This window comes from Danio rerio, chromosome 11 (assembly GCF_052040795.2).
Source record: "Danio rerio strain M-AB ecotype USA chromosome 11, GRCz13ab, whole genome shotgun sequence".
Lineage (NCBI taxonomy): Eukaryota > Metazoa > Chordata > Actinopteri > Cypriniformes > Danionidae > Danio > Danio rerio.
In genome coordinates this window covers 22,136,336-22,157,980 of record NC_141031.1, presented here as the reverse complement: position 1 = coordinate 22,157,980, position 21,645 = coordinate 22,136,336, and the positions used below count along the sequence as shown (strand labels likewise).

The 21,645-nt window shown below is 37.6% G+C and overlaps 1 protein-coding gene across 7 annotated transcripts in view; it reads left to right on the top strand.

Moving 5' to 3' along the window:
* synpra (synaptoporin a) overlaps positions 1–21,442 on the top strand; it is a 97,988-nt gene extending 76,546 nt beyond the window's left edge. For 4 of the 7 annotated variants that reach the window (XM_087273676.1, XM_087273673.1, XM_087273674.1 and 1 more), the window contains 4 exons: positions 2,360–2,484; positions 7,263–7,461; positions 13,111–13,302; positions 17,907–21,442. In XM_087273676.1, coding sequence (XP_087129802.1) covers positions 2,408–2,484; positions 7,263–7,461; positions 13,111–13,302; positions 17,907–18,173 — 735 coding nt within the window. In that variant the 5' untranslated portion in view covers positions 2,360–2,407 and the 3' untranslated portion in view covers positions 18,174–21,442. The remainder of the gene's footprint in view (positions 1–2,359; positions 2,485–7,262; positions 7,462–13,110; positions 13,303–17,906) is intronic. The other 3 variants (XR_015502518.1, XR_015502515.1, XR_015502516.1) reach the window with 1 other exon arrangement.
* Positions 21,443–21,645: the final 203 nt, after the last annotated feature.

The following is a 21,645-nucleotide window of genomic DNA, read 5'->3' as shown; positions in this document are numbered from 1 at the left end:
GCTCATAAAGGGATGAACATGGTCAGCAGCAATACTTTAGGAAGACTGTGGTGTTCAAATGATGCTGAACTGGCACTAAGGAGACCAGAGTATGCCAATAAAACATCCACTACACTGTTATCACCACCAGCAGCCTAAACAGCTTGTATGGTGCAGGATGGATCCATGCTGTTTTTGCCAAATTCTAATCCCACTATACAAATTTCAGAACAAAAATTGGCACTTGGATTAGACAACCTTCCTAAAATTCATCTTTAGTTTTGATCAGCTCACGTGTGTTGTATCCTCAGTTTGCTAATTCTTCTTCTGCAGCTGTAACTCAACTGCTATCTGAAGTCACTCCTATATACCCTTAAATTGAGCGCTAATTGTGGAAGGAACCATTTGTAGTGTTGTCTAACACCATAGTCGACATTCTGATAAATAAATGAGCATATAACTGATGTAAACCTATGGGCTAGACTCTGGTCCAACTCAAAATACTTTGTATCACCAGACAGACAGCTCACTATGTGTCAAATAACTTTAATGCTTAATGTTTTCATTCACTTCTTCAAATGGACTGTATTCGTGACTAATGTGGAGAATTGTGAATGAGGGTATGAAGGTCATTTTGTATACAACTGAAGTGTTTACTGTTCAAAACAACTTTCTATGCTCTAACACCACCAGTTTAACCCTTTGTCCAACTGCATGATCTAAACTGAATGGCCCATTTCCTTGTGTGGTGATGGTGAAAAATAACTGGATTGATCCCATTTGGTGACATTAACTCCATGGGGATCTATAGATTAGATTAGATTACATTCAACTTTTTTGTCATTACACATGTACAAGGCAACGAAATGCAGTTTAAGTCTAACCGGTGCAGTAGCAGCAAGTGCAGGATATAGGTATAAGTTATAAAGTGCAGTTATAGAAAAACTATGGCTAATATTTACAGATTGACGTACTATGAACATTATACACAGGTTCATTCATTCATTCATTTTCTTGTCGGCTTAGTCCCTTTATTAATCCGGGGTTGCCACAGTGGAATGAACCGCCAACTTATCCCGCAAGTTTTTACGCAGTGGATACCCTTCCAGCTGCAACCCATCTCTGGGAAACATCCACACACACATTCACACACACACACACTCATACACTGCGGACAATTTAGCCTACCCAATTCACCTGTACCGCATGTCTTTGGACTGTGGGGGAAACCGGAGCACCCGGAGGAAACCCACGCGAAGGCAGGGAGAACATGCAAACTCCACACAGAAACGCCAACTAAGCCGAGGTTGGAACCAGCGACCCAGTGGCCTTCTTGCTGTGAAGCGACAGCACTACTTACTGCGCCACTGCCTCGCCCCTTATATACAGGTTGAATAACTATAAACTGAGAATAACAATAGATGAATATATGTACAATTTGCTATTAATAATCAGAAGTATGCAGATAGATATGAACATAATTACAAATGTAAATGTACAAAGGATATGTACAATTCAAATAAATGAGTGCAATGTAGTGAAATGAATATGTGCAATTTTAATTGTGCAAATATTAAGTAGTGCAGTGGGGTGATGAGGGGGCAAAAGAGTCAGTGGGGGGCAAAGTTCAAAAGGGAGACAGTTCTGGGGAAAAAGCTGTTCCTGAATCTGCTGGTTTTTGTCCGGGGGAGCCTGAAGTGCCGGCTGGAAGCGTGTCTGTGAGCAGGGGGAGAAGAGCACGATCTCATGATAAAACGTAACTATTTTAAATATTGTCATAAAAGTGGCAAATTTGTACGTGTGATTTTTAACATTTTAAAGTCAGGCGTGCTCCCAACCGACCCCTAAACCTACTCTATTATGTGGACGAGCAAATCATACAAAAATGGACAAAGTAATAAGAATTAACCACTAAATCAAACGATTATGTATTGCTGTGAGATTGCATTCGCATTATTATATCATTCATTTGTACATTCACTTGTTCCTAACTGGATATTTTTTCATTTGTGAGCTCGAAATGGTTGTGTGTTTGCAGAAATGGTTAAAGAAATGTGAGTTTGCACAAATGGTTGTGTGTGAAATTCCCAGTAGATGAGAAGTTTCAAACCAGCTTGTCAGTCACCAAAAAACAGGCCACATTTAAAGACACATTAATCACCTGTCTTCCTCATTCTGATCAGATGACCGTATTTACAACGTCTACATGCCTAACTGCGATGAGTTGCTCACATGTAATTGGCTGATTAGAGATTTGTAATAATGAGCAGATAAACAGGTCTATCTAATAGAGTGGTTTTAAATGGATGTATGACTAAATGATCAGACACTATAATGTCATAATTGTAAAACTGTTGTGCATCATGTTATGTTCCCTCAGCTTTTTGCCATCTTTGCTTTTGCAACATGTGGAGGTTACTCTGGGCAAATGCGGGTTAGTGTGGACTGCATCAACAAGTCTGACAGCAACCTCAGTATTGCCATCAACTTCGCTTACCCGTTCAGGTAAGGCTCATTTATAGCAACGCTAAATATTCTCTGCAGAGAAGTATTTGATTATGATCATTTTATTTTTATATTCTCTGTGTGTGCTGACAGTTACAACTGCAAAAATTCTTTATTAGTTCAAATAATAAATCTGTGAATCTAAGGGAAACTGCTTTACTTTCTGTCCTGCTTTATCCCAAACTGTTTGAATAGGACTGGCCAATTAGAATCTGAAGAAAACCTTATTTGCTCCATATTTTAATTTCGAAGTGTGGTTTATTTATAAGTGAAGTTTATTTATAAGCTAATTTCAAGAGGATCATGTGCTTATGATTGCTTGCAGCCGGTCACGCATTATTCAATTTATGATTCACCAATCGGACGATTTCTAAGCCACTATAAATACCCTAAGTTCCATATAACAGCCATGTTCGTTTTGAAGAATCCCCCCTTCCACCCCTACTCCTCCTTCTTTCCTAGATGGGTGGCACGTTGGCTCAGAGGTTAGCACTGTTGCCTTACAGCAAGAACGTCAATGGTTCTAGTCCTTACCAAGCCAGCTGACGTTTCTGTGTGGATTTAACACTTTCTCCCCATGCTCACATGGGTTTCCCCCGGGTTTCCCTGTTTCCGACCACCATCCAAAAACATGCAACTTAAGTTACTTGACAATCCAAATCAGCACCATGGACATGCTCCTAGTAAGTAGTTATCTCTTAAGAGCAATTACTATCTGTTCATTAGCTACTACAGCAGGGGAGTTCTCAAGATCTACCTGAGCTCAAACTCTCCTCTCGCCTTGCAAATGAGAGAGATCCCCAAGCTCGAGGATCTGATGAGCTCAGGGCTCTCTCCCGGGACAGCATGCCAAACAAGCTTTATAATAAATCATGAGCTAAGTGTGAACTCTTGAAAGTAATTTCGAGAGGATCACGTGCTTATGACTGAACACAGCTGGTACTGCATTAACTCCGTTTATATGCACCAATCAGATGAATACTGACACACTATAAATTACCACAGCTTTCTATTCCAGTCATCTTCGTCTCGAAGAATCCCCCCTTTCCACCCCTACTCCTCCCCTTCTCTGATAGGGCAGCACGGTGGCCCAGTGGGTAGCACTCTTGCCACACAGCAAGAAAGCTGCTGGTTCGGCCCTCTCCAAGCCGGTCAGCATTTCTGTGCAGAGTTTGCATGTTCTCTCCATGTTTAGCATGGGTTTTTCCTGGGTTCTCCAGTTTCCTCTCACCATCCAAAGACATACACCATAAGTTAATTCACTACTTCAAAATAGCATCCTAATGCCACTTTTAGTCAGATATTCACAAGCAGACAGCAGTTCACAAGTAGGGGAGTTCTCGAGACCTACCTGTTCTCAAACTTTCCTCTCACCCTTTAAACAGGAGGGAGTCCCGGGCTCAAGGATATTCTGAGCTCATGGGCCTCTCCCGGCACAGCATGCCAAACACGCTTTATTATCAATCATCAGCTAAGTGTGAACTCTTGAAAATTGTAAAGGGATGGCACTGTGGCTAAATAGTTAGCTGGGCCAGTTGGCCTTTCTGTGTGGAGTTTTCATGTCCTCCCCATGTTGAGGTTTCCCCCACAGTTCAAAGACATGTGCTATGGGTGACTTGGATGAACTTAATTGGCCATAGTGGATGAGTGTGTCTATGAATGTAAGAGTGTTTCCCAGTTTACCATGGGTGTTTTCCAGTACTGGGTTGCTGCTGGAAAGGCATTTGCTGCGTAAAACATATGTCGAAATAGTTGACAATGGTTCATTTCGCTGTGGCGACCTCTGATAAATCAGAAACTAAGCCCAAGGAACATGAATCATGAATGGATGAATGAATGAATGAATGAATGAATGAATGAATGAATGAATGAATGAATGAATGAATGAAAATAATAAGGACAGCTGTGTTCACTGATGTCAGCTTTTGCATGTATGTTTCATATCATAGATGGACGATGTGATTTACTTAAAAATGCATATACTGAGTACATGTAAAATGGAAGGTTCAGCCTTCAAAAATCCTGCAATGAATTGTGTTTTGTTTGTAAAATGAAGTGAACAAAGGACAAAGTTCTTAAATTACAAATAACATTCGTCCTCTTTCCTAATGTTGAGGTCAGAAAGAAGGTAATGCAAAAAAAAATTCCAAAACTTGGCACGACACAGTGCCTTGTCTTCTGAGCATATTTATAATTTGTTTTTTGCATAACCTAGCATTGGAATCTTTCGTTATTTTTATACTGACTCCAGTGTGAATCAGTGGGTTTAGCTAAACAGGTAATGAAGTAGAAGCAGGCATTGAGGATCCTATCATACATCCGGCGCAATGTGGTGCAAGGCGTGACGCAAATGTATTTGCTAGTTTCAGCTTGATGCTAGAGTCATTTTGACGTTTTGCACCACGCTGTTTAAATAGCAAATGTATTTGCGCTCATGTGTGCCCATAGGTGTTTTGGTAAAAAAAGGAGGTGTGTAAAGGCACAATTGTGGCATGTTGCTAATTTGAGAAACTAAAATAGACTGCGCAATAGACCAGCTTAAAGCAGGGCTAAAGTGCAGAGCAGAGCACGTTATTGTATGCCTCGCTTACACATACACACAGGATGCACAGCATAACGTAAATATCTTTAAATGAAAAAGAATTAAAGGATCAAAATATTACAATAGTTACTTTTTTATACATAAATATAAAAACCACTGCTCCCATGCCTTGTTCATCTCGGGGGGCTTTTTTTTTTGTTTATTCATGACAATTTGCTTTTGTACAATATTACTATTATCAATAGTATTATTTATTATATCCCTATTTATATTTGTTTTATAAAAAATAAGCTTAGATTTGCCCACCTGTCAGATTTTAGACCATATGAGACATGGCATGTGTTTTTGTATATAACTCAGTTTTTTGACCACACTTTGTTATTATTGTTCATTTATTTGTTTGCTGGAAATTAGGACTGAATTTTGGAAAAGTTTTTAAAACTAACCTTTGTGCTCAACAAGCTAAATTAACTATTTAGGCTAATGGATGTCTGTGCGTACAACACGTTTCCTTATCCACGAAAAAGAGAAAGTAAAGGTAAAGGAGGCTCATCTCTCATTTGCGTGCTGAAGATGGTCTGTTTGACTGTTTTCTTTCGTGAAGCATTCAGTTTTTCCACGTACAAAGTCTGCCATGTAAATAGCAAATGCGCTATGGTGCGACTCAAGAACTCTTAAAGGTATGGGAGATGAGACTCTGATTGGTTTATTCTCAAAACACACCCATAACTCATTAAGAGAATAAGCTCAACCCTGTTAGACCATGCGCCACAGCGCAGAGTGTATTTTTCTGTCCCTAAAATAGCAAAAGTGTATTCGGACACGCCCTTAATGCTTTTGCGCCTAGATCATTAAAATAGAGCCCTGGATCTTATATGGAGGCGGAGTTTAGACACACTACTACAAGATAAAGTGGCTTATTCACAATGTGTGATTTCAATATAATCTGATTTTAGGCAATTTTCTTTCTAACAAGGTAACATACAAGGTACTTTTTATAGTACAATGACATCTTATTTGTAAAAAGATCAAGGGAATTTAGATTTGTTTGGATCATGACCCCATTAAGTGTTTAATCACATTTTCAGCTGACAGATTACCAGTTAGTTTTCAACTATTTTGTTGAACAGTGAAACCACCTAAGCAACCTAAAAGCCTATCTTCAGTTTCTCAAAGCCAGCAAGACATTCTTTCTGAAGACAGAAACACCTTCATTCATTTGTTCTCAAGAAATAAACCAGAAAGCTGACACATATGCTGGAAAACACACATTGGTATCCATTGTGGTAACAGAATTACAAAAGGCATCCAATATCAATTTAAAAAACAAAAGGTTACTAAGTGCTGTAATGAAGCGTCACTATAATTTAGTATAGATTAATGTTTTTGATTGGCTGGAATTCTTTTGCACTCACAAACATTTACTTTAAAAACTGCTGAAATCCACACAATCCCTTCATTTTGTCCTACTCAAATTAACTAAGTTAACTTAATGTTTTTTTATCATTTTAGGTTGATTCTTTCATTTCATTTTCCTTCAACTTAGTTCCTTTATTCATCAGTGGTTGCTACAGTGCAATGAACCACCAACATATCCAGCATATGTTTTATACAGCGGATGCCCTTCCAGCTGCAACCCAGTACTGGGAAACATCCATACACACTCATTCATACACATACACTATGGCCAATTTAGTTTATTTAGTTCAACTATAGCGCATGTCTTTGAACTGTGGGAAAAACCGGAGCACCCAGAGGAAACCCACATAAACATGGGGAGAATATGCAAACTCCACACAGAAATGCCAACTGTCCCCGCTGGGACTCAAACCAGCAACCTTCTTGCTTTGAGGCGTCAGTATTAACCACTGAACCACCATATTGTATACCATACCATATAAGTTGATTGAACATAAAACAATATAGTTGTCCCTAAAACACAAGAGCTGTGCTGTTTCAGCTCAATTTCAAGAGTAGTTTGAGCAAGGAGCAATAATATTTTTATGAGTGTTGTGTCCAAGTTGTTGCCCTGAAAGGTCAACCACGCACACAAAATGTCCAAAGCAATATGAAGAAGCCCTCAGGTTATTCTGTATGCTTGAGCTTTAAGTTCATAGTTATCAAAGAAGGACAAGACAGAAACAGACAGAAACTAAAGTAACCTTATAACAAGAATGTTACGCTAGTCTGATGCTGACAAAACAAGAGTGATGTTTTTGTGCCTTATATGAAACAGGTTGAACCAAGTGGAATTTGATGTACCGATGTGTGAGGGAAGGAGACAAGAGCGGCTTTACCTGATTGGAGACTTTTCCTTCTCGGCTGAGTTCTTTGTCACCATTGCTGTGTTTTCCTTTCTGTACTCTCTGCTGGCCACTGTGGTGTATATCTTCTTCCAGAACAAGTACCGTGAAAACAACCGCGGACCTCTCATTGTAAGCACTGGTTTCATTTTAGACATCTCTATATCCTCAAATCTTTGTAGACTGTGACTAAGAAAATATTTGATATTTCACTGCAAAAAATGATATTCTTACTTGGATATTTTTTTGTCTTGTTTCTAGTCCAAATATCTAAAAAATCTTATATCAAGAAGCATTTTCGAGGCAAGCAAAACATATTATCTTGTTTTCAGAAATAATGTGCAAAATTTTCCTTAAAACGAGCAAAATAATCTGCCAATGGGGTAAGCAAAATAATCTTATGTCAAAAGGAAAAACAATATTATTTTGCTTACCCCATTGGCAGATTATTTTGCTTGTTTTAAGGAAAAACACTTAATTTTAGCATAATATTTCGCAAAACAAGACAATATGTTTTGCTTGTGTTGAAAATTCTTCTTGACTTAAGAAATTTTTGATATTTGGACTAGAAACAAGACAAAAAATCTAAGTAAGAAAATTATTTTTTGCAGTGTAGAGATAATTGATAAGACATGAGCTGGGGTCTTCTCATTTATAAACCTTTGCATTGTAACCTTTTTTAAAAGTAAATGAATGTCCCAGAATTAATGTAAATGTATTTGTTAATGGTTATGATTCATATAATGATTTAGAGTGGTTCATCTAAGAGTTTACGTAGTGTTTACTTATCACTGTTTACATTCTCTCATCAAGTTTGTTTTTTATAGTTCATAGCCTTTGCATGGGTTTTCACCACGTTTTCTGCCTACGTCATGTTTATATATGAGACCCCTGGTGTGTTCACACTTGATACATTTGGTCCTGGTTTGCACTGTTGTATAAACTCATGCTTTTATGATGTATAATTTGTGACTAGGGTTGTAACAATATACCGGTATGACGGTTTACCACGATTTGAATGTGCACGATTATCATACCATGAACAATTGCATATCAACGGTTTTAACCCTTAAAGACCGAGACAGCCGCCCGCGGCTAAAAATAAGTATTGCTCTTAAATGTTTAATAACTTTTGATCCGCTGATCCGATTCATACAATTCAAAGATTGGCATAAAGAAGAGAATCTCAGCTTTCCAGTATGCTGTATCACATAACATTCGCGGACTTTCAGAGGCTCCGGAATCAGTGCGGTTACGTCATCAACATTTGACAACGCTGATTTGACAAAGAAACGCTCGTCACTGTGTCTCTGGACAAACCAGACACGATACATTGATGCATTGTCCCTCCTCCATGCCCAGATTGGTTCAAACTCGCTATATCACAACCAATAAGCATAGGTTTCACTTTTGTTTGTGGACCAACACTGAGCTTTTTGAACAACACGGAATGAGAGATTTCTGCGCGGCTAAATAAAACGCAAAAAAAAAGTTTTGCATGAAATAATTCTCATACTAAGTACTTTTGCATGCACAGCAGCACAGAAACATGACAAAACAGTGAAACAGCAAAGACGAACGGCTGCTCTTGCTGTTTTCAAAAGACACAAATGAAGGTGCAGCTGTTTGTCTGCATTGCATACAACCATATCCAAATCCATATCCACAGACAACCATATCCATGCTGGCACATAAAACCTAAGGATGTTCCATATTGAATCTAGTTTCGTTATGTAACTATTTATAGTATAGTAAATATTTATATCTATTTTTTTACTGAGGATTTGCACCATGTTTATTTGGACTTTGACACATTATTTATTATTTTTTTATTTGTTCATTGTACAAGTGGACACATTCTCTCACCTCAGCGGTCAAGATTAAGTCCTGAAAATCTCAACATGCTTACATTTCTTCATCACAACCTAGACTGAAAAAAAAACAACGCTTTAAATACATGTTTACAGCCATAAACTTGGTATTGCACTTTTGGTCTCCCATTTATCCTGCTTATAAGGAAGGACAGTTTAAGTTTATTTTTGTCTAATCTTAAAAGACCTTGCTTGTTTATTCCTTCTAATTTAATTTATTAAAATGGGAGATTTTTCAGTTTATTTTTATAAAAGACTTCTATAGTTCTATTAAAATGGTTCTTTCAAAAGTTTGTTGAAATAAAACCTTTGTTCAGTCAGAAAACGTGTTCTTATTCTTTTCAGGGTCTTTGCTATGAGAATTACTATTTAATACCGTATACCGCGAAACCGTCAAACCGTGGTATTGTTTTAGACGATTATCATACCGTAAAAAATTCATACCGTTACAACCCTATGTGTGACTGAACTTATTAAACATCCAAAATAATGCTTCACTCTTAAGAAGGAAGGTTACAAAATAGTTTTCACATAGTACCATAAAACAACCATAAAATGACCTTTTAGTTAACTGTTCACTGTTGAAAAGCATTTAAAGCAACTGTTTCAGTCAAAATATCGTTTTAAAGATTTCAGTCTACTGTAAAAAATCATTTTGGGGAAGTTAAAAGTTCTGTAAATATTATAACTTGTAAATTGTGTAAAAAGAAGGTTTGAGCATTCTGCCCTTTTTATGTTTTTATGTTTGTATCCTGTGACATCTTTTTGGTACATCTAGATTTGTATGCTCCATGTTGTGCTCATATTTCAGACCAAGACCAAATCTTTTCAGAGGTCTAGGTCAGTTTACTTAGTTTGGATGTTCACACTATGTTGAAATAATCTGAACTAACACAGGAATTATGTTATGTTAAATGTACTTCTGATGAATCATCCTATTATGTAAACCATATTAATTTAGTTTAAAGAAACAGTTCACCTTAAAAAAATCCAGTTCATCTAAAATTAATTTTATCTTACTGTTTGTAAATTATGTAATAAATTACTTTCATGTCGAATTTACACTCACCAGCCACTTTATTAGGTACACCTTTCCAACTGCTCGTTAACACAAATTTCAAATCAGCCAATCATCGACAACAAAATGCATGTAGACATGTTGACATGGTCAAGACAATCTGCTGCAGTTTAAACCGAGCATCGGAATGGGGAAGAAAGGTGACTTTGAATGTGGAATGGTTGCTGGTGCCAGACAGGCTTGTCTGAGTATTTCAGAAACTGCTGAGATACTGGGTTTTTCACACACAACCATCTCTAGGGTTTACACAGAATGGTCCAAAAAAGACAAAATATCCAGTGAGCGACAGTTCTGTGGGCACAATTGCCTTGTTGATGCCAGAGGTCAAAGAAGAATGGCCAGACTGTTTCGAGCTGATAGAAAGGCAACAATAGCTCAAATAACCACTTGTTAAAACCGAGGTAAGCAGAGGAGCATCCATGAGCGCACAACACATCAAACCTTGAAGCAGATGGGCTACATCAGCAAAAGATTAAACTGAGTGCCAATCCTGTCAGCTAAGAACAAGAATCTGAAGCTACAATTCACACAGGCTCACCAAAATGGGACAGTAGAAGATTAGAAAAACGATTACATAGTCTGATGAGTCTCTATTTCTGCTGCGACATTCGAATGGTAGGGTCAGAATTTGGCATCAACAACATGAAAGCATGGATCCATCCTGACTTGTATCAACAGTTCAGGCTGCTAGTAATGGTGTAATGGTGTGGGGGATATTGCCTTTGCAAACTTTGGGTCCATTAGTACCAATTGAGCATCGTGTCCAGGCCACAGACTACCTGACAGTGTTGTGCAAGTTACTTCCAAACTGTAATACATTACAGATAACTTGCTACTGTTATTTAAAAGTAATCCCTTACATTACAATATTACTGTCTCAGAATTGTAATTTGTTACATGACTCTTAAATTACTTTTTAGTTACTTTCACCAAAATAACTACAGAATTAGAACTTAACATTCTAAAATGACATATTGTACTGCAGAGCATTTTACATCCAGTAGAAAGCGATATGATGTAGCAGAATGACTTTGACCTATCCATGATACTAACATTATAGTATATAATTGGCAATGTGAAGGCTCAAGACAATGTAAGAAAGGATGACAGCCAGAATCACAAATGATCTAAGTCTGTTAAAAGTATGGTAGAGGTAAAGTGATTATCTGGCAATATCTGTGTATAGCTTGACTATATTCATATTAGACACAATAGGACTATATAGAAACTCCAATGCCGTGACAAGATACAGATTTGTTTTTCTAATTGTTGCCATTATTCTATTTACTTTGAATTCAAGTGCTTACAACCCAAAACTGTCATGCACAAAGTGAGCATGATGAACAGTTTTTTCAATATTATGCTTGTGCACTGATTTCCTCTGTTTGTGGACAAAACTGCTTGTGAGCTCTCAAATAAACGCTACTTGCACTCAAATTTTCTCACACTCTCTCAAATATGCACTGCTCATGCGCAAATTTTCTTGCGCACTCTCAGTACACTGCTCGCTCAGTGAGATTATATGCAGTCTAACAATTTGTGTCTTGTGTTCCCTCTTCTATTTATGCTTTTTGATATGATTTATATTGGTGCACTATTTATTAACAATAACCAAAATACTAAAATAGATTTACATATTACATTTTTAAGATTAGAGTTTAGCTGAAATCCAACCTTTACTGTGATCCGGGCTGAGCCAATAGCCTCGGACCTCAAGCTCAGAGGCTGAAATCATTCCGCATTCAAAGTAAAAAGTTCCAATAGCCAGAGGGAGATTAATGACAACACACACGTATGTTCACTAACCACAAACAGGAAATAGAACTGCTGTATTTTAATTTGTTAATGTCTTGCTAGGTAAAAGTTTGTTGTAACACAAGCATTACTGAACATCTACTGAGTAAAATATTACTGAAAATGTATTAGTAATACCTAACACTGTGATATAGGAAAATGTAATACGTTACTGTAATACATTACTTTTGTAACTCATTACTCCCAACACTGCTACCTGAGTATTGTTGCTGACCATGTCAATTCCTTTATGACCACATTGCACCCATCTTCTGATGGCTACTTCCAGCAGGATAATGCACCATGTCATAAAGCACGAATGATTTCAGATTGGATTCTTAAACATGACAATGAGTTCACTGTACTCAAATTCCATTCAGAGTCACCAGGTCTCAATCCAATAGTGCACCTTTGAGATGTGTTGGAACGGGAGATTCGCTGCATTGATGTGCAGCCGACAAATTTGCAGCAACTGCGTGATGTTATCATGTCAATTTGGATTAAATATGGAGAAAATCTCTGAGGAATATTTTCAGTATCTTGATGAATCTATCCCACAGAGGATTAAGGCAGTTCTGAAGGCAAAAAGAGGTCCAACACTGTACTTATAAGGTGTACCTAAAAAAGGGGCTGGGAAGTGTATTTTCAGGTTAATGGGCTTTCTAGCCTATGTCCTACACTCACTGCAAGTAAAATCCATGTAGATTTATGATAGGATGGTCATTCTTTTTCTTCAAAATAGCCCAGATTTGCTACCATTGAATAGGCTTTTATTTATTTTTTTTTATTAATGTGTTTAATTTAATCCTTCTTTTTTTGCATGAAAGAATACTACTGCAGTGCTTGGCATAATAGTCTTTTTTTTAATGAAATACTGGACCAAGCATGATTATTTCACAATAAATAAAAAGGAGAAATGACAAACCTTTTAAGTGCTGGCAACCATTTACACTTATTTTATAAATTACTAAGAAACACAATTTTTTTTCTTTACATTGACATAACTTACCTGTACCATGTATTCTTGATGTTCTCCAGGACTTCATAGTGACGGTGGTCTTCTCCTTTATGTGGCTAGTGAGTTCCTCTGCCTGGGCTAAAGGTCTTTCGGATGTGAAGGCGGCCACTGATCCGGATGAGGTGGTTCTGCTCGTGTCTGCTTGTAAAGTTCAGACCAACAAGTGCAGCTCATTGTACGGACCACGATGGTCTGGCCTCAACACATCTGTGGTAAGAGTCCACTTTTTTTAAGAGTAAAAAGTCCAAGTCCACCACTGCATTTAAGTCATTTAAAATCCTAGAACATTAGGCTACAGGGGTGGTCCACTATGATATCATATTTTAAACTTTAGTTGATGTGTAATGTAGCTGTGTGAACATAAACAACATCTCTGAATGTAAAAAGTTCTAAGTTTAATGCAAAGGTAGACCTTGGGTTTTACAGAGTTAGCTTAGCAAAGCCTACAATGAACGAATTTTGGGGACTACAAAAAATACTTCCGCCCCCTCTGAGATCACAAAGGTTCATTACTGCGCATCCAAACTGAGCAGGTAAGAGCCGAGGCCAGAGGCACTGTAACGTTATAGCAGAGATAAAGCTAAAAATGCGTCTAAACGCATTTTCCTCAGAGCTTCGTCTGTTTCTGAATTTGGGCTTCTAAAGGACACGACACAAAGACAGAAGTGCTTTAAGTTTAATATTAATTATGTTCCAGAGAATTATAAAATACACAGCAAGCATGATTTGACAAAACAGCTCCAGAATCTCTCCCAGTTCAGTGCTGGATTCGACTAAAATCTCCTCAAAGCAGAAGCTGTAAGCTACAACCAGTAAGTGTTTTTATTAGTTAAAATTGATCGTGACATGTACAGTGTCTAGCGTTAACGGTATGCTGTAGCAACGCTGTAAACAGTGCGAAATGCTGCTTTACGGGCAAATGATTTAGCTACAAATCCATATTTATGAGTCAAACTGCTGTAAACACACACACACTCCACCAGCACGTTCGTGTCTCTTATGTGTGTGCGCGTGTGATTGCATTGATTGTCTTCAGGCAGCTTTTCCATGCGTTTCACATCTCAGATAATCAAGTCGCAAAAGATATGTGGATGATTCATATTACTTACACCTGCATATTCCGGATACACGTGAAAGACGTCGTGTAATGCATAGAGTTAAAAAAATACAGGTTAGCTTACCTGACTCGTGGTAGCAGCAGAATAATAAATCAAGGCTCTCACAGGTCGCATCCCACATCTTGTGCTTTATTCTTCTGTCACGATATATTACAGAAAATATCTTAATCCGAGCATCAGAGAAAAAGAAATTCCCGCGCACATGCGCTTGCTAAAGAAAGTTCACACATTCACACACACATAGAAGCACACAACATTCACACCACACACACACATAGACGCACACGCAAACGCTCTTAAAGGAGCCGCACCCAATTTTCACTCATTACAGACACTTGTCAGATTTTATTTTAGAGCAGGCAGGAGGTTGACTGATTGTTTACACAGCAGAAAAGCATGTGCTTTTATGGGCGTGACATGGAGCCGATCCGCAAATCGCAGCACGTTATGACGATGACCAATCAGAGTCACTTAAGGGCGGGCCTTTTAGAGGAACTAGGAAATTTGACGGTCGTTTTTATGTTAGCTGAGTAGTTGTGTATAATCAAAGTGAGATTTATGAAAAAATAACGCGATTTCCTTCAACTGAAACATGAGCACACATTGTTTTGCATCTTATAAACACAATCAAGCCTTAAAATTACATTCTGGACGACCCCTTTAAGTACCACTATATATATGCTATAAATAAAATAAACATTAACTTAAAAAAGTTATAATCCTAGTTTAAATAAACATTTCAGCATTAATACCTTATTTTAGTAATGTGAACAATGAACTGTTGTTTATTTGTTGTGGTTTATTTTAATTGTTGTTTATTAACTGTCAGCAGTACTGTAACAAATGTATTGTTTATTGTTATTCATTCATTCATTTTCTTGTCGGCTTAGTCCCTTTATTAATTCGGGGTCGCCACAGCGGAATGAACCGCCAACTTATCCAGCATGTTTTTACGCACCAGATACCCTTCCAGCCGCAACCCATCTCTGGGAAACATCCACACATACACACATATGCCACAGACAATTTAGCCTACCCAATTCACCTGTACCACATGTCTTTGGACTGTGGGGGAAACCGGAGCACCCAGAGGAAACCCACGTGAACGCAGGGAGAACATGCAAACTCCACACAGAAACGCCAACTGAGCCGAGGTTCTAACCACTGACCCAGCGACCTTCTTGCTGTGAGGCGACAGAACTACCTACTGCGCCACTGCTTCGCCCTTGTTTATTGTTAGTTACTGTTAATTAATTGACTAAATAATGTTATGCAGTGGACTTCGTTTATGACAAATGCAATAAAAAGGACAGAAGGACACAATAAATTTACTAATTAATTAGTAAATAAATGAAGAAACTATTAAACTATTATTAAAATTCACAATAGTATTTCTATAATACTAAAAAACACTGACATCAACATTCTGCTCATTTGATATATTTTTCATGTATTCATTAAATACCTCCTTAAAAGTGTACAAGTAATAGACTGTAAAATGTTTACATAACCTTTCTAAAACAACAATAACCTGGACCTACATTATTTTGTTGTATTTTCATTTGTGTTTTATTTTTATTTTACACTTTTAATTTTAATCTGACAGTTTTTAGTGTTAAATGTGTCCATATAGTTATACTGATTTTATTTTAGTTTAAGTCATTTTAATACATCAAGCTAAACTAAATAAAAATGAGAAATGTTGACCTGGCAACTATGGGAATGTGAATTCATTTTATTTCAATAAACGTTTATTTTGTAAAACTACTTTTATCTTTTTAAAAAGGCTAATTAACAGATGTGTTTGAATAGAAACTGATTTAACATTAATATTGTAAATTTAGGTTCAACAATTGCCAAAGTTTTCCATTTTTATTTTAAGGGCACCGGCACCTATTTTACCATTTTTTCAAGATTTAATATAAATCTTTTGTGTCTCCAGAATGTGTGTAAAGTTTCAGCTCAAAATAGCCATCAGATTATTTATTAAACCTTTTTCAAATCTGGGAAATTTGAGCTGTTATGGCATTGTAGCTGTTTTTGTTGCCTGTGCGTTTAATGCAAATGAGCTGGTTCTCCCCGCCCACTGTTCTCACATACGTGTCAGAGCCACGGAGATCTGTCTGTATTGCTCTGATGCATGTTCCCCTCATGTATAAACAGCATAGTGACAGACAATAATGAAGCACACATCCTTTAATACAGTAAGAACTTTCCCAACTGTTATTTGATATATTTTTTGTTGAGTTAACTCAAGCCTTTCTGCAACGATGACTCACACACAATGTTGTTCTAAAGTTGCACACATGCATTTAGCTTTGCACTGTTTTTGCACAGCAAATGTGACAGAATACATATAATTGCCGCTGCTGTATGGACATACCTTACGTTAATGTACAAAATAAACCTAATTTAATGTCCTGGACAGGAACTGACACTATGCAGCTGTGGTGATGAATTACAGCAATATTACTGTATTTATTACAAACATGCACATGTTTTAAAAATGTGTTAAATTTGTAAATCTTATTTGTGAGGTGTAGATGATCACGGAGAGTTAAATAGATATTTTAATCCCAGTTGCTTTGTGCAAGTTCTGTCTTGTGGATAAGATTATACACGTTACTACAAAGACATGTTAATACGCGTTTGTCAATCAATTTGATGGGTGAGGAAACCACACTCCTATGTCACGTTGCGGTCAGCCTCAAAATGGCAATCCAGGCTCATTCTGAAAGCGTAGTGCCGTGGAGATCTGGAGATCGCGAAATACGTCCCGGGAGGTACATGTTTTTGCATTTTTTGTTTTCGCGAATCCACAAGAGGCCGATGTGTGCGTTTTTCGTATCTCAAATGTCTCTCGCGAGTGCCGTTTGCGCCTACGCTGTTCTCGCTTGAACCCACCAGAGGCCACTGTCGAACGACCATCTATCTGACTGACTGAATGAATGACTGGGCGACCGACCAATCAACTGACCCACCCTCCTTCCTTTACCCCAAGCAATTTTACCGATTGACCCACCCACCCGCTTTTTTCCCTAAACCCAACCAACAATTTACAAAAGCCGTGCAGATAAAGAAAGGCCCTCATCTGATTTTTACCACGTTTTTTGATTTTACCACATTCTCACCCTGTTATGAACTTGTTCACTTTATTTTTTGGAATCTGTTTTTGTCTTACCTGAGTTCTGGAACCGCTCTTCCCCGGACTTAAACCCGGTCGTCATCGTTGTCATTGTCAGCTTCTCTCTGTGTCTCAATTCCGCCAACGTACATGATGAGTTAACTGGACAAACTGGTTGCGGTGGAAAAGTCCTCCACACGGAGGTAAGCTGTTAGCTAGTAAGCGAGAAAAGGAACGGTGCCGTAGCATCCGCTTAGAAAATGAAATGCAGCCATACGTACCTCCGGCTCCATAATTCGCGGTCTCCAGAAACGTCCACGGGACTATGTTTTCAGAATGAGCCTGGGTTGGAACATGGGATGGATTTGGATCCTATTTTAACATCAGAAAATTTTTAAAAAGACACTTATTGTGTTTTATCACCCAGTATGACTGTGGACACACTATTCTTACACACAGTTCTGTCCAAACAGCTTACAAAAGATGATTTTCATCAGATGCCCTTTAAATGCCTTAAGCATAGAACTATACTTATCTCTTAAATTAATCAAAGAATGTTTGTTTCCCCCCACAGGTATTCGGCTATCTGAACTTCGTGCTGTGGGCTGGAAACATCTGGTTTGTGTTTAAAGAGACCGGATGGCACAAGGGAGGCGCAGCAAGATATCCAGCCTCGTCCTTAGAAAAACAAACAGCGGCCTTCAACCAGCAGGTCTACAACCAGGGCAGCTTTGATCAATCTGGAGCCACTTTCACTGGAACAGGGGACTTCGCCCAGTCAGAGTACAGTCAGGTGGGCAATTATTCCTCAAGTGGGCCCATTTCCTACACCAACCAGTAACCCCATCAGCCTCATCACTATCCCCAACACAGGGGACCCATTTCTAAGGGCAAATTCGACATTGAGCACAAGAGAAAGTGGAAGAGTTTAGTAAACAGATTTCTGATTCTAGGTAAACCCAGACTTGTTTGTCCAGGCTACTAATATGTTTTTAAAAATTAATGACAGGGATCTTTTGATGTATTGTATGTTTTTTGACTGTTTGTAAATGTTATGGAAAAATCACTGTTTACTCTGCAAATCTCATTACATCCATACTTTAGACTCGCTCACATGGGAAATCCATTAATTTAAATGGGTATCTTAATGTTTGTGTTGTGTCACTATGACCATGTATTTTTTTAGAGCCCATTTGTGATCTAAGTATTTCTGCTTCATTTCAAACTTAATCGACTCTTTTGCAAAACCTTATAATATTTCATATCATCAAATGCTTCATAGATGCTTTTAAAGGAACATGAATGAATATAACTTCCTTCATATTTGACATAGGGTGGCCATAACTGATATGAACTTTACTGAAATGATTTATCCATCGATTAACAACACCATGCATCGATATGGGAGAAAGCAAGGCAATTTATTAAAATTTTATCAAAAGGTCACTAAGACTTTTTTGGGGGGGATAACATTCACAGTTGAATAGTCCACAATAAGTGCAGAAACATTAAAGAGTTTGCATCAAAATTAAAATCAATTATTATTCCTTGCAAAATTACAAAACCTTAAGACTTTTGTTCATCTTCATAATAGAAAGGCTTTGGTCTCTCCATTAATATCCCTCAAAAAGTCTAAAAATAAATCTAGATGAACCAAGCAATCAAAAACTTATGTAAAAAATATAAAAGGACTCATTTATATGACTGCATTTACAACTAAATAGATTTTTTTATTCATTTTACAAACCAATGCAAAAAAATACTTTTAAAACATTTGAAAAAAGATTTCAAAATCTTTCAAAATGATTCGTTATTGTCTTCAAGTGAACACTTTTCAAAAACACAAAGGAAAAACGTTATAGTTTTAGTAAGTCTCTGTCATGTAAACTCATCTCATGGGTTTGATATGACATGAGGTTTATTAACGATAACAAAATGTTCTGGGCTGAACTAACTCTTTCAGGAAGTATATGGGATATGTTATGATATCATGTTGACTTTTAAGTGTACTTGTCTTAATGGTGATCACCTACACGCTAAAAAGTGCTAGGTTGAAATATACCAAATTTGTGGAAAATGTGACTCTGGATGTTTTGCATGGGTAAATATTTGGGAATAACCCAAATACACTGGATGAGTGAAAAACGTTGCTTTTTATGCCAAAAATCATTAGAATATTAAGTAAAGATCATGCTCAATGAAGGCATTCTGTAAATATTTCAAAACTCGATTAGTGACATGCATTGTTTAAGCAGTTAATTTAGACATGTTTAAAGGCAATTTCTTCAATATTTAGATTTTTTGTTTACTATCATATTCCAGATTTTCATATAATTGTATCTCGGAACAAATCAAATTTGAACAAAACTTTACAAAGAATAATGTAGTTTCAGGTGATGTATGAAAAAATGACACATATGACTAGTTTTGTGGTCCAGGGTCACATATGGACAACAAAACATGGGTTAAATGGGACCACAAAATATGGGTTAAATATTTAAGTTAAAAATGTTATCTATATTTTATAATTAATCTATGTTTATCCAGATTTGAGGTACAAAAAAATTAACCCAGCACTTTTTTTATAGTGTAGAGAAGGTGATGCAGGTATTTGTAATTTACAGTATTTGACAGACTTTTAAGTTTTCATTTGTCAGTATAGATGTTAGATTACTGTTAATCTGCATATTTTTGGATTTCTTCTCCACCTGAATAATGTCATGCCAGTGGTTGTTGGTTTGGTGTTTGCACTTTTGTGTTTCTGCATTTATATGGCTCTTAAATGTTTGCACTGTATTGATGAGCTGCATGAAGTTGTGCCATATTATTAACCCAGTTTGAGTTTGTACATAAATTTTCTCCTCACTATATCAGGGTCATATGTAACCCAGGCTCATTCTGAAAACACACCACTATATACATTTCTGGAGAAAGCCAGATACGTCCCAGGAGGTATGTTTTTTTTTTCAGTTTTTGTTTTCACAAATTCACCAGAGGCTGCTGTGTACTCTTTTTCAGATCTCAAATTTCTCTTGCGAGTGCCATTCACACCTGCTGTTCTCACGTAAATCCACTAGAGGCCGCTGTCGACTGACTGAATGAATGACCGATAGACTGACCCACCCACCTCTCTCCCTAAACCTTGACTAAACTTAGGGCTTAATTTGTGCCAAAACAAGCACCTCTGAAATCCGATCCGGCCCCTTATTTTACTAATCCCCCTCCACACACACACCCCTGCTCTTAACTTTCTTCCGCAACTCTCCAACCCTCTTCACTTTCGTCCGCATTCTTCAGCAATTTGCCATCCCCCTACCCATCCCCCCGGCCTCTTCACTTTCGTTCTCGACTCCTAAACCCCTGCCTAAAGCCAACCAAGCATCAATTGTCCTTGTCACCCACTTCCCTAAACCCAAAAAACAGTTTTAAAAAAACATTCAGAAAAAGAAAAGCCCTCGCCTGATTTTTACCACGTTTTCAGATTTTTCCACATTCTCACATTCGCTTTTTGGAACCGTTCTTCACCAGATTCGATTCCCATCATTACAGTCAACTCCTTTTTGCGTCTCAAGTCTGCCGATGTACATGGCAAGCTACTGGACAAACTGGTAACAGCCGAAAAGCCATCCATATGGAGGCTAGCAGTCAGCTGGTAATCGTGAAAAAAGGAACAGTGTCGTACCGCACCATATGGTTCATTTTACTGCCGAAATGCAGCCAGAAGTACTTCTGGCTACCTAATTCGCAATCTCCAGAAATGTATGTAGGGGTACATTTTTAGAATGAGTCTATGTTGGTCATATTGTCTATTCTGTGACCTTTATTATGATCACAAAGTGATTGAAATACAATCAACGCATCATTTCTTTGCTTGTGTTCGCTTGCTCCTCGTCTGATCCTTTATAAACGCATGAGGCTTTATTAACTACAAAGACTATAAAATGAGACAAAAAACTGGTAATGTTCTTGTTCTGATTGCTGTTGCATTTCAATGTGAACGGGTTTCTGTCTTGATATGTTAAGTGTATGCATTTTTGATCAGTGGGTGTGAATGCTTTGATGCATTTTGTGTGAAGCCAATAAAGATATTGTACATTCCTCTAGGCTGAACTCATTGTGTTGATGAATCTTCAGTCCACAACAATAAATCTGCTGTTTCAGCAAACAATGCCGGAGTTGTGCAGAGGAATTTGATGACTGTCTGACTGCCATTAAGGTAAATAAGGCAGTAATCAGATCTGTTAATCGGGAGCAGAAGGTGCAGTGTACAAGACCTCGCTTACGTAACATTTGTCCTGACAGTTTATGTTTTT